A 15,581-nucleotide genomic window follows, 5' to 3' on the forward strand; every position below is an offset into this window, starting at 1 on the left:
AACAGCGTCAGCTCAGAATTCGCCTGGGATGGAAACGGATGAGGAGAGACAGCACGTACAACTTCATCATCGTGTACGGGATTTGACGCGACCAGAGCGACGGGAGCGACTTGAAGAGGCTGTCGTCTCAGAGAACATCAGCGCCATTTCTCCGACTTCATCAATCATGCAAGACTCACGCTCCAGCACCATCAGTGGCAATGACCTTCTTGAGTCCCGAAGCGGCCGAGGTGGCAAAGGGAGGGAAGGTGGTCTGCATGCGGACCTTGACAGTCTCCATCGGGACAAGGGCAATGTCGGCGAGGAACTCGGCCGAGGCGGAACCGGCAAGGAAGATGAGCGACTTGTACTTGACGGCGTTCTCGGGACCGGCCATGTCGGCGTAGGTCTTCTTAAAGTACTCGTAGAAACCGTACTTGGCGGCTCCCTGCATCGAGTAACCGATCAAGGTGGGGCCGACACCGGTGCTGCACGTAGACGAAATCCCAGTCAGGGCCGTGACGACGTCGCGAAAGAATCCAAAGAAACGCACTAGAGACCGCGGACACCACCCTCGGTGGCCATGATCTTCTTCCATCCGTCAGTGTTCGACTTGTAGAGGTTCTTGTCAACCTGTAGACACCAATGGGATCGCAATGAGCAACGACACTAGGTATCATACACAAAGGTCGACGTACCTGCTTGCGGCACTTGACGAGATCGAGAGGGGTAACGAAAGCGTGGGTGGTTCCGCACGCGAGGACACCACCGAGGACGCAAGCACCGTAGTACTTGCCCGAGTAGAGCTCGATGGCGTTGGGGTTGACCTTCGAGACACCGCGGGCAGCCTCTGCTCGAGCCAAGTGTCCGTGTCAGCCGTTGTACGCGATGACCCGCGGGAAATCCGGAAACCACGATTCGTACCAGTCTTGACAGCAGCCTTGGCTCCAGCGAGCTTGTCGCCGGCCTTCTGTAAAACAGATAATGCGCGAGGAGAATTGTCAGAGAGGGTCCAAATCGTCACGGTCGGGTCGGAGCGACGGAGCGTTCGTTCCGACCCGGGCCGAGGAAATCGAGTGACCTGGCGTGTGAGACGCGAGACGTACGGAAGCAGCGTTGGAAGCCTCCTTCTGGAGCTGCTCAGCCTTGGCCTTGGCGTCTGTTATCGACCTCTATGCATCAGCGATCCGAGTCGAGCGGAGAATCGCGACTTGGGGAGGTGTGATGCGATCTAAAGGTTAGACGAACCGTCGACGACCGAGGCCGAGACACCTCCGAGCGAGAACGCAGGGAGGGCAGGGGTCTGGAAGGAGCCAGAGACGAGTCCGGAAAGGAGGTGCGAAACCATCGTGGGCGGGAAACGGTGGGTGAGGACGGAAGGGTGGGAGGAGGCCTCTGCCGCAATTTTTTTCTACTCCAGACACCGCGCAAAATCCGAGACACGCCCTCCGCGATCCGCGTTCGTTGGGCGATCACAGGCCCGACATCGTTCGTGTGACAACATGCGTCGAATCAATAACAACAGGGATCTAATGCAAACTGCCGTCCCGCGATAGACACTCCAACATTGCGAGGGCTCCAGCGCTGACCGGACCTGTTTCATTCAGAGGAATCGCCAAATCAGCACTGGCGAATTCTAGCGAGAAGAGATCACGACCTACCTCCAAAGCCCGGCTGTTCGAGTTCCCGCTCGAGCTCGTCGTCAAACAGCTTGCGCAATCCGTTCACGAGGACTCCGATCCGAGGCCACGCCTTCATGTGCACCCATTCGTCCGTAGACAGATGCACTGTGACGCCTCGCTCAAGGTCCATCGAGACGTGTCCAGGTGAGAATAGAAGAACCGCGTACAGCGGGACCTAGCGTTAGTAGAAAGCAATACGATGACAAGATTAGCGGTCGATCCCGCTCACGGACTGAAGCTAAATGCCTCACCTCTGTAGCATCTCGAAGGAACGGTTTGGTTGTGACGTGCTTGTTGAAATACGTCGCGAACGGAGTTACGAAGCGAGTCTCGGAGAACAACAACGATGTCGGATGCAGGAATACTCGCCCTTTCGCACCGAATTCATCGGTCAGTCCTACCCGAGTCGCACGCAGGGCATGAAACCAGATCTCACCTTCCTCCTTCTCAAAGAACTTTACTTCGCGACTCTCGCGTTCGCGCTCGATCGCTCCGCCGATCCCTTTATCGAACGTCGCTTTCGGTAGCTTGACCTTGACGAGCCTTGCGGTACCAGCATAGATGATCGCCTTGAGAAGATTCTCATTCTGACTGTTCTCGTTGAAGGCAGGATCGGTCGACGAGCAATGCATTGGGATGAACCCCACGGAACCGAGCGCCGAGAGGTAGTCGTTCCTGAGTGAGAGCACGTCTCGGAAAGTCGATGGGGAGATGTAGTTCTAGGATACGAAGACTGCATGTTAGCCGGATGGGTCTCCACGAGCTGTTCCTCTGGTAAGCGGGACACTCACGTCATCGAGAAAATGTCGCAGAGCCGCAGATCCGTCCTTTTTCGCGGCGAGACAAGCCTCAAACGCTTTGGCATCGCTCAACAAGTCCGACCGACTGGTATAGAACGCTTGACGCGCTCTATGCAACAAGGCATGAGTAAAGCGGTCATACCGGAACACAAGAGCGAAAAGGCAAAATACTTTTTTGATTCTTCCCGCTTGTCCTGAGGACTTAGGAAGAAGGGTTTGCTCGAGAGGAGCGCGACAATCGTCAGGATGGGATCGAGGCATCTGAAAATCGCGGCCAATACAAGCATCTGCAGAATGGACGCCGAGCTCGAATCGTTAGGCGAGTACATCGTACGATGCAGAGATAGCTAACCTTTGCAAGACGCAGATCCACCGGGATCATGGCCAAATGACAGCCCAGAGGCGTAAGTCTGGCAGCAAGCTCCTGCTTGCCATCCTTGACCTCCACGGCTCCAAGAAGTCGGAGAGTCGCCCATGCCGTCTCGATCGCCTTGACTTGCGGAGGATCGAGAGCTTTACCAAGGTAGTCGCGCACGTCTGCATCTGGTCGGGTCGATTTAATCTGCAAGAGTAGAGATTCGAGCGGGGTCCGCCGGATCTCCGGCAGGGGTTGGGCTGGCATCGAATTTGTGTCGACATAACGAGTGAAAAGTTCTGTCGATGTCAAGAAACGTGTGAGACGCAGGATGATGCGGCTTGGGCGGGATAATCTCACTGAAACATTCTCCCGGTCGCGTTCGCCCGGCGCGACCCCTTCGTTGCCGACCAGCTGCTCGACTCGTCCATTGTTCAACTAGACGTGTAACTCCAGTCTCAGCGTCGAACGTGTTCTCCTTGACACGCCCCGAATCGACCACGTATACGATGCCGTCGATCGTGATCGAGGTTTCGGCAACGTTGGTCGCAACGACAATCTTGCGCTTGCCCGCTGGTGTAGGGCGGAATACCAGAGTTTGCTCAGAAGTGGTCAAGTTGGCATGCAGCGGCAGGACGAGCAGAGCCGACGCGACCGCAGGCGATACCGCAGCTCGGATCGCTGCGATGCTCTGTGTGATTTCCATAACTCCGCTGACAAACACGAGAATGTCACCGCCAACATCGTGCGAGCGATCGAGACAGTACGCGACCTGCAGAACGGTGACATCAGACGCAGCTCGGCATCGAATGCGAGATGATAGGTGCACGTACCGTGGCTCCAAGAACGTTGAAGTCGATCTTCTCGGCTCGTGACAGATTCTCGAGCGTACCCAAAGCCTTGACATCGCGCTCAGAGACGCCTTCCTCGATGAAACTGCTATGCATGCGGTCGATCTGTGCCTGTGTCGCTTTGCGCGCCGGCTTGGCAGTCGGCGACAGCTTGTAATCCGTCAAAAGTCTCGGCAAATAAGATTCAAGGTAATGATCTTGGACTGGATGCGTGAAGCTAGTTCGGCGCCAAGGAATTAGTAAAAAATGCATGGGGTCTCAGGATGGCTCGATGCACGTACCCTGGAATTTCGATCACAGGCGCGCCTCCGAAATAGTCGGAGAACTGCTTCTGGTTGATCGTGGCCGACATCTGCGCTCGACGCAAATTGAGCCCGAGGTCACCCGCTTAAAACGAGTCCGAGGGCTTACGAGGACGACGCGGATCTTGGGATTTCGAACGAGGATGTCCCGCAACTCGAGCAACAAGAAGTCAGAATCGACACTCCGTTCGTGCACCTGACATATAAAACTAGTAAGTACTCTCTGCCATTGATGCGTAATGGACAGGCTGGAACTGACTTCGTCGATAAAGATGTGGCTGACACCCTCGAGATCCGGATCTCCGCCACGACTGAGCCTCGCGAGGACGACTCCGGTCGTGCAGAAGAGTGCTCGGCAGTCCCGGCTAGCCCGACGTTCTCCACGGATCGCATAACCCACCAAACCCCGATCGGTTGCAGAGTTGACGTCCTCGCACCGCTCGTTGGCAACACGCGATGCAACTCCGATGGCAGATACACGTCTTGGCTGCGTCACGACAATCGACGTCGAAGCTCCGAGCGAGTTGAGAATCGCGTCTTCGAGCACAAATGCCGGAACTGTCCTCCGCCTCAAGAATTAGCTAGTCGCACGAGCTGTATCATCTACAAAATGTGACAAACCTTGTGTCGTTTTCCCGGATCCTGTCTCTCCACAGACAATCACAACACGTTCTCGCTTGATGAGACTCACAATCTGTTCCTTCATGCTCCAGGCCGGCAGTCGTTTCCGCTGGTCGAGCATCTTCTGGTAACCTGGCGTCGAGCACAGTTTCTCGAAATCGGCCTTGATGCTCGCATGTTCGGCGGCGGTGGGCTCTCGGCGAACCTGCCGCTTGCGTTGCGTCTGTGCCGCTTTGATAGTACGTGACGCGTCGTGCTCGGTTGCGGTGGACGCGCGACTCGAAGTAGCGCGGAGTCGCGCAAGTACATCGCGCTCGTCGGGTGGATGGTCAATGGCCTGTCGGACGTGCTCCTCGAGGAATGCAATCATCTCTCCTACAACTCCACCGTACCCTCCTCGCACGAGTTCCATCCAAGTTTCGCCATGTGCCTCCGAGGACGGAAGGAACTGTTGAGCGAGGAGAGAGAGAAGGTTGAGCCGGATGTAGGGCGGCAGGGTTGGCGATGCGACGAAGAAAGTGGGCAGATGTGGCAACTGCGAGGGATCGTCTGTATCTGTAGGCGATGGGTACAGTGAAGCAGAGTGGAACACGATTTTGAGGGAAACTTTGTCGGTCCGGGATGTCGGGATCAGGATCTCGCAGCCTCCGTCCTGCGACAGACGCCGGAATCTCGACCCGAACATGCCCTCGAGGCCCACGAGCTCATCACTCCTCCGCTGCCGGAGTTCTTCCTCCTCTTCCTCACTGAGGTCTTGCCGTTGGCGCCAAACAGCAACCAAATCGTCCTCGGACAAGCCAGCATCTCGAGCTTCGGAACCCATGAGTCGGCGCACGAGCACGTCAAGTACCTTGTCCTCCGACTGTTCGACTCCGTCCATTTTCATGACATTCTCGACCCACTCGACGGGCGTGCCGACGTCTTTTGCAATCTTCTCGGCTTTCCACACCCGTCCAAGTTCGGTCGAATCTTTGCTCGTCGCGTTCCGGATCGTTGCATCTGCAGGCTTCGATCCCCTGTACGCCGCCGGTAGATCCGATTCGGGTACAATCAGGTGGAGGTGAGAGAGCACCGAGTTGCGCAGGCTCTCGTGAGGGGTCCTCGTCGCGCGCGAGAGCTTGAGCCCCCGATGAACGTGACCAATCCTGAACCCGGTCGTGACGAGTTCGGTTTCGAGCGCAATTTCCTCTGGAGAGAAGGGAGCCTCGACATCGTCCGAGTGATCGTTCTGAGGAGTCGAGTCGAGATCTTCGGAAGGCAGGGCGTCGCGAATGGTACGCTCGACGAGATCTCGAAGCGAGGTGGGCATGCGCACTTCGGGCGCTTCGAGCCAGGATTTGGGGACGGGCCGAGGGTCGGTTTGGTACGAGGGAACGAGACCGCGTAAAGCGGCTTTCGAAGGTGTGGTGGAGCGAGAGGTCGATGCGGAGGCTGAGGCCGATCCTGAAGTCTGCGAAGTGGTGGTTGAAGACGCCTGGGACGGCGCTTGTGATATTGATGATGGTGGAGGTGCGGCGGCTGCGGTCTCAAACGGCGTCAAACTCCACAGCCAGGTCTTGTTCGGGGTCGAAGCAGCCTTTTCCTTCTCGAGGGCCGAGTAGTAGTCGCGAACCTGGGGTGGTAGCTGTAAGTTGAGTCTCAGGTTGTTCGAGAACCTGTACAGGGCATACACCGAGGCCCAATGCCTGTGCATGGAAGAGAGAGACAATGAGTGATGGATTTGTGGGTCCAAGCGAGAACCGAAACATTAACCGACTTGGCTTCCATCGCGTTGGGCTTCTCGACTGCGATCGGTGATGGAGCAGGTGGAGGCTTCATGTACACTGTCTCGAACTCGCCCGATTTCGGATGCTTGCGCTTGAGCGTGACACTGGCGGTCCAAGTGCCGGGCGTGGAACCCTTCTTCGGATCGACGGACGGTCTCTCCCATCCATTCTTCTGACAGCGTTCCGACAAGAGAGACAGCGGAGTCTTGTACCCGAGTGCTGGTGCGCGAGAACGAGTCAGTGGAGGCAGTCTGAGGGTACCGGCACGAGCGAGACTTACGAAACAGCGGAGGAGGAGGCGCAGCTTGGCCGGGTTCGAGCGGTGGTGGAGTCGGTTTCGACGAGCCAGCGTTGCCCGACTTGACAATGTTGGCCTTGCGCCGTACTGGCGGCGGAGGAGCAGAAGCTGAAGGAGAAGCACCTTTCGCCGTCGATTCGCTCTTGGATTTGCCTTTGGGAGGAGGCATTCTGGCCAGAGCTTGAGATTGCTGTGTGACCTGTGGTCTGGCAATTACACGATCGGACCGAGAAAGCGAGCAGTCGAGCCGCGGAGAAGTCGGACGTCGGGCGGGCGAATTTCTGTCAACCTCATCATTGCCCAGTCCAGGTTCACCGCCGTCCAAGGGACGCTGACCCGCCGGAGTATGGCTTCGAACGCGCCGGCGAACGGTGCTCCTACAGCTCCGAGCCCTGCGCCTCCGCCGAGCGCTGCTCCCGCATCACAGCCGCCGCCTCCGCCTCGCCATCCGGCATACCCGCCCCAGCCATCGAGGCCTGCATCTGCCGCGCCGGCTTCGAGCCATGCCCCTCCCGTACAGCCAGTCGCCCCCGCCGCAGCGCAGCAGGCTGCCAACGCCGGGTTGCGTCCCCTCAACGTCCGCGGTGAGCGCCTAATCCCGGCTCGTTTCCTCCCTTGTGGAGCAGACCTGACCACGATGAATACCTGACAGATGCGCTGCAGTACCTCGACCGCGTCAAGCAGCAGTTTGCAAACGAGTACGAAGGTCAGTCGAGTCTTGCATGTATTCAGCTCGCGAAGCCGGCCTCTCGCGCCGTGGCAGCTCCTCGCTGCACTCAGCGCTGACCATACGCGTTCTGTCATGTGTAGTCTACGACCAGTTCCTCACGTGAGTCGTCCAGGCAAACGCCTTCGAGCCCTTACCCCGCAGCGACTGACCCTCTTCCGGCTCCTCCGACGCGCGCTGTAGCATCATGAAGGACTTCAAGACCCAGAAGTAGGCTCCATCCACTCCCGCTCGTCGAGTTGCAAACGAGCTGACATGTGCTGTTGCGCTCTCGCCTTGCAGTATCGATACCCCAGGCGTCATCGACCGCGTCTCGACTCTGTTCCGAGGCCACCCTTCGCTCATTCAGGGATTCAACACGTTCTTGCCTCCTGGATACCGTATCGAATGCCGCGTGTCGACCAACGCAGACGGAACCACGGGAGGACCCGGCAGCAGCAACATCATTACGGTCACGACTCCGATGGGAGTCACGACGAGGACACAGAACGTGACTGGGCCAGCTACCCCCGCTACAGCAGTTTCGACTCCTGTACCCGGTACAGCAGCGCAACAAGCACCGCCGCCGCCCTCATCTACCTCGTCGGCCCAGTCGAGTCTTGCACCCTCGCGTGCGACATCGACTGCGCCTGCAGCGGCGGTCCCTGCTGGTCCGGCACCGATCTCGGGACCGTCTGCCGCTACTGCACCTGTCCCAGGCCCAGCTGCAGCCCCGACTGCGTCGACGAGCCGCCTCCCTCCTCTGCCGGGCGTCCCTGCTCCGCCTCGTGCCATCTCCCCGCCAGCACCGATCCCTCCATTCGGCTCGACCGCGAACGGACGCGACAGGAACGGTGCAGCAAATTGGCAGCAACCGCAACAGCAACAATCGCAATCGCAACAGGCTGCAGGCCACGCTTACAGTGCCAACGGAACTAATCCCGCGCGAAGCCGCGATGCGAGTCAGGCTGCAGCCAACTCGAGCCTACCGGCTTCGTCTCAGGCTCAACCGCAGCGGGCCCCTCTGCAACCTCCTGCAGCTAAATCTGCGCCGCTTGCGCGGGCCCCGTCGCGAGAACAAGCTCCCTCTCGGCCACCGCCAGCAGCACCCGTCGCCCAAGCTGCGCCCCCGCCCGCCGAGGCTGCACCGCCTGCCACTCCTGCTGCGCCTCAGATTATGGAATTCAACCATGCGATTACCTATGTCAACAAGATCAAAACGAGGTTCGCGAAAGAGCCCGAGACCTACAAGACGTTCCTCGAGATTTTGCAAACGTATCAAAAAGACGGTCGACCGATCCAAGAAGTATGTCTCATTTCGCCGTTCCGACGCGGCTGAGGTACTAATCCTGTCGACATCCAATGAACAGGTATACCAACAAGTGACGGCGCTATTCCGCGATGCACCCGATCTGCTTGACGAATTCAAAGCTTTCTTGCCGGATACCTCGGGCGAATCTGCTCAGCAAGCTCCGCCCGCGACAGCGTCTCCCGCCAAGCCGAAAGCGGCACCAGGCAAGGCCGTTGCTCAGTCCGGGAGGAAGCCCGTTGACGCGGTCGCTGAGAAGAAGAAACGGGGCGCTTCGGGCATGGGAGAAAAGGGCAAGACGAAACGGGCCAAAGTGGCCCACCAGCAACAAGGGGGACTCGATTCTCCTCCCTTAACCGGCGGTCCTACCATGTCGGCCGTCAAGCAGCATCCGCAAGGAGCAATGGTTGATCCATCACTTCCACCTTCGCCCTTTGCGCCGCATCACGCTCACGTCGGTCACCCCCATCCGTACGGTCCCTCCGCGGCAGGCTTCCCCGGCGCACCTCATCTCCAGTCGGCCTACGATGCCTACCTAACCACGCATCGCTCCCCACCGCTTGTTCAACCTGAAGAGTTTGGGTTCTTCGACCGGGTCAAAAAGTTCCTCGACGATCGAGCAGCGTACACCGAATTCCTCAAGCTGCTCAACCTGTTCACGCAGGAGATTATCGATCTCAAGACGCTTCTGCACAAGAGTCTGCTGTTCCTCGGGACGAATGAAGAACTTTTCACACAGTTCAAGGCCCTGGTAGGATGGGATCCAGCAAAGGACGGTCGTGTTGAGGGTGAGGATTGGATCATTGACAACGAGCCGGTACTCGACCGTGCGCCCGTCCTCCTGCACCTCATGAAGAGTTTTGGCCCAAGTTATCGAAGGTTGCCCGATTCCGTAAGTCTCCCTGATTTTTTGCGGCGCGCAAAAACAGAGAGCTAAGACCCCTCTTCGATCGTTTTTTGTCGCAGGAAATCGATCTCGCTTGCTCCGGTCGATCAGCCCTCGAATGGTCGGTACTGAACGACGAATGGGTGGCCTACGCGACGTGGGCTTCTGAAGGTTCAGGCGCGCATCGCAAAAACCCTTACGAGGAGGCATTGTACAATTCGGAGCAGGAACGACACTGGTACTCGTTCCATCTCGCGTCGATCGCTCGCACGATTGCGCACTTTGAACCCATTGCGGCTCGAGTCGCGCTCATGAACGCAGAGGACCGCGCCGACATGAGAATCGTCAACGATGACGGTCAACTCCTCGGCTCTGCGCCTAGCGTGTATGACAGGATCCTCAAAAAGATCTATGGCAAGGACCATGGCTGGGAGATTCTGCAGGCTCTCGAAGACAATCCAGCGGTTGCGGTCCCGATCGTTCTAGCTCGACTGAAGCAGAAGGACGAGGAGTGGAAACGGGCCGAGAAAGAGTGGAACAAGGTCTGGCGGGAAGTCGTACGTCTTGTCTCACCTTGACCTGACTAGTCCCGGACGATGCTGACAGGCCTTCTGACCTGCCAGGATGCCAAAAACTACTATCGAGCTCTCGATCACCAGAGTATTCCGTTCAAGGCTGTCGACAAGAAAACTACGACTACCTCGAAAGCCCTCACGACCGAGATCGAGATACTTCGCCGCGAGAAGATGCAAAAGCGCTTTGACTTGCCCACTTCGAAACTGGTGCTCGAAGAATCGGCGAGCACAATTACCGCTACGCCAGCCAGGAATCCCCGAGCACCCCCGGTCAAGGGAGAGCCGGCGCCGCTGCGACCGCTGCACCAGTTCGAGTTTCACATGTCGGAGCGGTCAGTGCTCTTTGACGTCCTCAAATTGACCTTCTCGTACCTCGACCGGGATCAGTCCGGGTTCTCGGTGCCAGAACGTGCGCGCGTCGAGGCATTCCTGCGCCTGTTCGTCACGCTGCTCTGGGGCATCGAGAAGGACGAACTCGAGGACAACCTCGGTCCTTCTGCGCACGACGATGCTGCCGATCTCGAAGAGGACGACGGCGAATTTGAGCACGAGACGAACGGAGCAGCGAGCGATGGCGAAACCTCTTCGGTTGGCGCCGATACGGACGTGTCGACGCAACCAGGACGCCGCGGGATCAACGGTGGCCACAAACGTGGAGGAGCAGCCGATTTGCGTAAGCGTCTCCTCCAGCATGCCGCAGCGACCGCCGCGCGCAAGACCGCTGCGGCCGGTTCGGGATCCGAAGAATCATCGAACGCGGACGAAACGTCTCTCGGCGCTCTGGATCAAACCAACTGGATCCATTTGAGCGAAACGAAGGATGGCGACCGGACCAAAGCGGGTTCTGCCGATGAGCAACTCGATCCACGCAAGTTCAGCTTCTTCACAAATTCGACTTTCTACTGCTTGATCCGAATCATCCATGTATGTTCTGCTCTCTGAGTAATCGACAGACCTGTGCTAACGAAAAGGATCTGGACTGTCAGGTCATGTACCACCGGCTTTTGTCGTTCAAAAAGCTCACAAGCGAGCTCGCCCAGAACGGATCGCATCGTCGCCTGAGTCCCCTCGGCACTGACCTCGGTCTCTCACTTCCTGTCGCCGTCGTCGATGTGGGCGAGAACCCTGCCGAGCACTACTACGAGTTTGCGCTCGAACTTGCGGAGAAGTCGTTCGACGGCGATATCGATCAGCAGACATATGAGGAGCAGTTGAGATACATGGGAGGCATTCGAGCCTATCCTCTGTTCACGCTTGACAAATTGATCGGGACCGTCATCAAACATGTGCGATTTCTCTCTACTTTCTCATCTTGCCGATTTCGATCCATCTGACCAAGCGGTCGCGCTGCCATGCAGGTGCACACGATCAACAGCGATGCCAAATGTCAGGACATCGTTTCCCTTCTTGAGAAGGATCGCGCTCGTTCCGCCACGACGCCTCGACAGCAGATTGCCTATCGCATGGCGGTCGAGTCTATCCTTGCTTCCGATGAGAACCTGTACCGGGTGGAATGGGTATGCGTTTCTTCTTGAGCTGTTTAAGACTACAGAAAGCTAACTGCGAGTCGTGTACGAAATCAGATTCCCAATGCTCAAGCGCTGAGCATTCAACTCTTGGGCAAAGAAGACCTCACACTCGACGACGCCTACGTGTCGGAGGAACGCCTGTACCAGTCTTGGATCTCGTCATACGCGCTGACTTCGCCGAGCGAGGGTATCGGAGCAACGGTCAAAGCCCCCCTGCTCAAGCGGTAAGCCATTCCCGCTTCGACAAAGTCTGTGACTCTTTATCTGATGACGAGTTTTCTCGTTTCAGGAATCGAGCGCTCGCGAGCGAAGAAGACGACGAGACGGACGCGCTCGACCTGTCGCCAGGACTCGAGGTTAAAGTGCGGTCGCGGGAATACCGCCTGTTCTTCGTGGCCAAAACGGAAGACTACCTCTACCGCCGACGAGTCACGGGCAGTGCCGATCGCAAGGGTAAAGCACGGGGAGGATTGGATGAATCGGCGGAAGAAGGCGAGGTGCACGACCGGCAACCGGATCACGATGGAGCGATTGAGACTGGAGTGAGCTCGGCAGGAGCAGACTCTGTCAAGCACAGACGCAAGGAGCGGTTCGAGCAGTGGCTGAACGAGCGAGCGGGACTCTCTCGGCTTGGAGCGGCTGACCTCGCAGGGTCGCTCCCTCCGCTCCCGCTTCCACCCCTCGCCCCGCTCACTACCTCTCTTCCGTCTCCCGTGGTCGTACCTTCGTCGAGTGTGAGTCGGGAAGAGGGGGAACTTGACACCGAGATGAGCAGTGCCTAGAGCCTGGCCGGCAGATTTATTTTTCGTATGTTGCACCCATGTTGTTAAATAATTTTTGTTTCCGAATTTTCTTGGTTTCGTCGAGAGGGGTCAGGGCCGCTGTAGCATCGTCTGTCTGATTATAAGTTGGCGATTTGGCGGGACATTGCTGTGCACGTTGGTGACGGAGCGTCTAAACTCATCATTGCCCGTCGCCGGCGGCTAGTTCCTCGCCTTCGCCTGGCAGCGCTCGAGTCTGCCTATCGACCTAGCACAGCCTTCACTCTCGTCTCCCTTTCGCCTCATGCCCCCGACCCGGACCGTCAACGCGATCGACTCTGACTCCACTCCATCTTCGGCCAAGATGGCGTCTCCTGCGCCGACACAGCGCCGGAATGGGCGGAACAACGGTCAGGACTTGAACCACGTACGAGCGTTTCCGCAGCCTGCAAAGCGAGTCGCGCCGGAACTGATCTCATCGCCACTTTCCCGCGTACAGCTCCTCGGGTTCACGCTCCCGCCACGATCTGCACCTGCAAGTACCCATCTGCCACGCAGATCGAACCGGAGAACTACCAGCAGCTATGGCGGATTCGACCGGCAGCGATTCGTGCATCAATTCCGTTACGTCGTCAAGCCTGACAAAGGTCTGCTCCCCTCGTAGGCACTTGCAATAGCAGCCTGGGCCTTGCTGATGCCGGCTCTATGTTCCTCCTGTAGATTATACTGCACATTTCGCTGACCCAGACATCCACCTCGAGTGGAGCGATATCCTCCAAGTTATTCTCCCCACTTCCTCGTCGGCTCTGTCAGCCGTCTCGACTTCCGGGATCGATCAGGCCGTCGACGGAGCTAGCGGACGCAAGGGCGGTGCTATTCCGACCTGTCCCATCTGCTTGAGCGAGCCGACAGCTGCGAGAATGGTGAGTCGCAAACTACCACTCGTCCCGTTCGCGAGACAGGATCAGCTGACATATCTCCCTCTTGCAGACCAAGTGTGGTGCGACACCATCTCTCACGCTCTTGGTTTGGTGTATACCTGCATCTGACACCTTGTCCCTTGTCTAGGTCACGTGTTCTGTTACCCGTGTGTACTGCACTACCTCGCATTGGCTGATCATGGCCAAAAATTCCGCAAATGCCCCGTCTGCCACGAGTGAGGTCCACATTTGCGTGTAAACATGTCTTGCTGTACTGATCTGCTACTTACCCGCAGCTCGATCTATGCCAAAGATCTCAAGTCGGTCAAGTGGTACGATCCGGTTGGCACCCAGCCTCTCGCATCCACCTCCGCTGCACCGATCCCTCCCCCGACCGGTTCATCTTACGAAGCCGACCTCGCTGCAGCACTCGCTCTGTCCGCCCTCGACGCCAAAAAGTCCAATGAATCAGAAACGAAGCCGCGACATGAAACGCTCAAGATGCGGCTGGTGCGGCGACCACAAATCACGACCCTTGCGCTTCCCCGCTCTGCGACTTGGCCTTCAGATGCCGTTCCACCCCTACGCGCGCCATGGCAGTTCACTCCCGACGCTTTTGCCTACGCCAAGTTCATGCTCGGCGCCCCCGATTACATGCGGGAGGAGCTGACCGCCCAGAAGGAAGAGTTGCAACGCGAGATTGCAACGCTACGGAGATGGGGGCAAAGAGGGGCGACGGATGAGGAGCTAGGCGTCGCATTCGTCGAAGCGGCCGCGAGGCGGGTTGACGAACAGCTGGCCAAAGTGGAAACGCTCAAGACGACCAGTGTCATGACTGCGAGGAAGAAAGCGTTGAGGGAGATTATCGAGGTGCAGGAGAAGAAGGGAAAGATGGCAGAGGCTGCAACCTTGCCGATCATGTCGGAAACAAGTTCGAGCGAGGTGGAAGAAATTGAACCGCCTACTTTCGCGCCTGTGTCGGACTCGGCAAAGACAACATCACGAGACGATTCAGTGCCAACCGAGTTTCTCAGCTCCCGTACCGCGTCTACATCCCTGTCCTCGACTGCACCAGCATTCGTTCCGACTCCGTCACTTCTCACGTCTCCCAAGAAACCTCCACATCAACGACGCAACGTGTTACCCCCACCTCAGGCGGACGAAGATCCAGCGTTCTACTTTTACCAGGCTTCTTCAGGCCAACCCATCTTTCTCCAACCTCTTGACATCCGGATCCTCAAGTCTCACTTTGGCACGTACCAAGCGATGCCCGATTCTATCGAGGTTGTCGTCGAAGGTGCCGACGAAGGGTCGATGAACGAAGAATTGAGACGGAGGTGCAAATGGCTCGCCCACTTGCCGATCGCTTCCGACGTCGTGTTTGTCGAAGCGAATCTGAGTCGGGTCGTGTCGAAGAAATCTCTCGAACCGTACACGACCGCCTTGAAACAACGAAGGAACAAACGCAGAGACAAGGCTCGCAAGGAGGACAAGGCGAAACTTCGAAGTGAACAGAAAGCGGCGGAAGCGTTACCTGTCTACGCTTCGACAGGAGAATTTGGATATCCTCATTCAATCCCTTTCGGTTCGACGACAAACGTCTCGAGTTGGGACGATGTACATCATTTCCCTTCACCAGCTCCACCTCGATCTGGAACTTCTCCTACGAGTCACCTCTCGACTTCTCCCAACTCGAACTCGCACTCGCATTCGACGGCCGCTTCGACATGGTCGGATCGATCGTTCGCTTCAGCTTTACATGCGACTCATTCTTCGAGAACGATGTATGACGAAGAGTTTGACGATCGGTGGAACGAAGTTGAAGAATCGTTAGGTCGACAACGTGCCGCAGCTCGTTCAACATCTTCACAAGGACAAGGTAGTGGTAGTGCGACTCCGAAACCTAGCATACCCGAATCAGGAGCGGGCAAGAAGGGGAAGAAATCAAAGAAAGGGATCACGCTGAATCTGTCGGGAGGTATGAGAGGAAGTGGATGACCGAAACCCATTGAATTTTCTCCTGTTTCGTAAAAGAGGCATAGCACTTTTTGTCGTAACATCCAGTCTATCTTGTGCAAGTCATCGAGCGCCTCCTTGACAATTCTCAAACAGGACGATAACGATTGCAGGATAGAAACGAATCCTAGAGAGTTTGCGATAGCGTAAAAGGAGAAAGAAAGCAAAAAAGATATATTCATATGTACAGTAGAAAAGAAAACAGAAAGAGAACGATAGGAAGGC

General features: G+C 57.2%; 3 protein-coding genes across 3 annotated transcripts; 1 reads left to right on the forward strand and 2 right to left on the reverse strand.

Annotated features, from left to right (window-relative positions):
* Positions 1 to 59: 59 nt before the first annotated feature.
* On the reverse strand, positions 60 to 1,327 carry JCM15063_005330 (uncharacterized protein; the record flags this gene model as incomplete). Its single annotated transcript, XM_076679706.1, has 7 exons — positions 60 to 119; positions 180 to 467; positions 533 to 612; positions 678 to 829; positions 904 to 949; positions 1,086 to 1,138; positions 1,228 to 1,327. Coding segments are annotated over 7 exons (779 nt in total), but the record flags the coding sequence as incomplete, so codon positions are not given.
* A 181-nt stretch (positions 1,328 to 1,508) lies between these two features.
* On the reverse strand, positions 1,509 to 6,823 carry JCM15063_005331 (uncharacterized protein; the record flags this gene model as incomplete). Its single annotated transcript, XM_076679707.1, has 15 exons — positions 1,509 to 1,573; positions 1,641 to 1,836; positions 1,913 to 2,031; positions 2,098 to 2,380; positions 2,453 to 2,570; positions 2,633 to 2,748; positions 2,814 to 3,115; positions 3,177 to 3,588; positions 3,650 to 3,884; positions 3,949 to 4,019; positions 4,079 to 4,165; positions 4,229 to 4,527; positions 4,591 to 6,275; positions 6,347 to 6,575; positions 6,637 to 6,823. 15 exons carry the CDS (start codon positions 6,821 to 6,823, stop codon positions 1,509 to 1,511), a joined length of 4,404 nt encoding a protein of 1,467 aa, XP_076533107.1.
* A 177-nt stretch (positions 6,824 to 7,000) lies between these two features.
* On the forward strand, positions 7,001 to 15,338 carry JCM15063_005332 (uncharacterized protein; the record flags this gene model as incomplete). The annotated part of the gene is made up of 18 exons (XM_076679708.1): positions 7,001 to 7,238; positions 7,307 to 7,360; positions 7,465 to 7,483; positions 7,565 to 7,591; positions 7,664 to 8,666; positions 8,731 to 9,561; positions 9,636 to 10,112; positions 10,179 to 11,054; positions 11,117 to 11,416; positions 11,489 to 11,647; positions 11,714 to 11,883; positions 11,949 to 12,393; positions 12,647 to 12,847; positions 12,920 to 13,067; positions 13,141 to 13,343; positions 13,411 to 13,420; positions 13,489 to 13,576; positions 13,637 to 15,338. The coding sequence occupies 18 exons, from the start codon at positions 7,001 to 7,003 to the stop codon at positions 15,336 to 15,338; spliced, it is 6,951 nt and encodes a 2,316-aa protein (XP_076533108.1).
* Between the last annotated feature and the right edge of the window lie 243 nt (positions 15,339 to 15,581).

Source organism: Sporobolomyces koalae (assembly GCF_050403365.1).
Source record: "Sporobolomyces koalae JCM15063 DNA, S_koalae_JCM15063T_v1_ctg26, whole genome shotgun sequence".
In the NCBI taxonomy this organism is placed as follows: Eukaryota; Fungi; Basidiomycota; class Microbotryomycetes; order Sporidiobolales; family Sporidiobolaceae; genus Sporobolomyces; species Sporobolomyces koalae.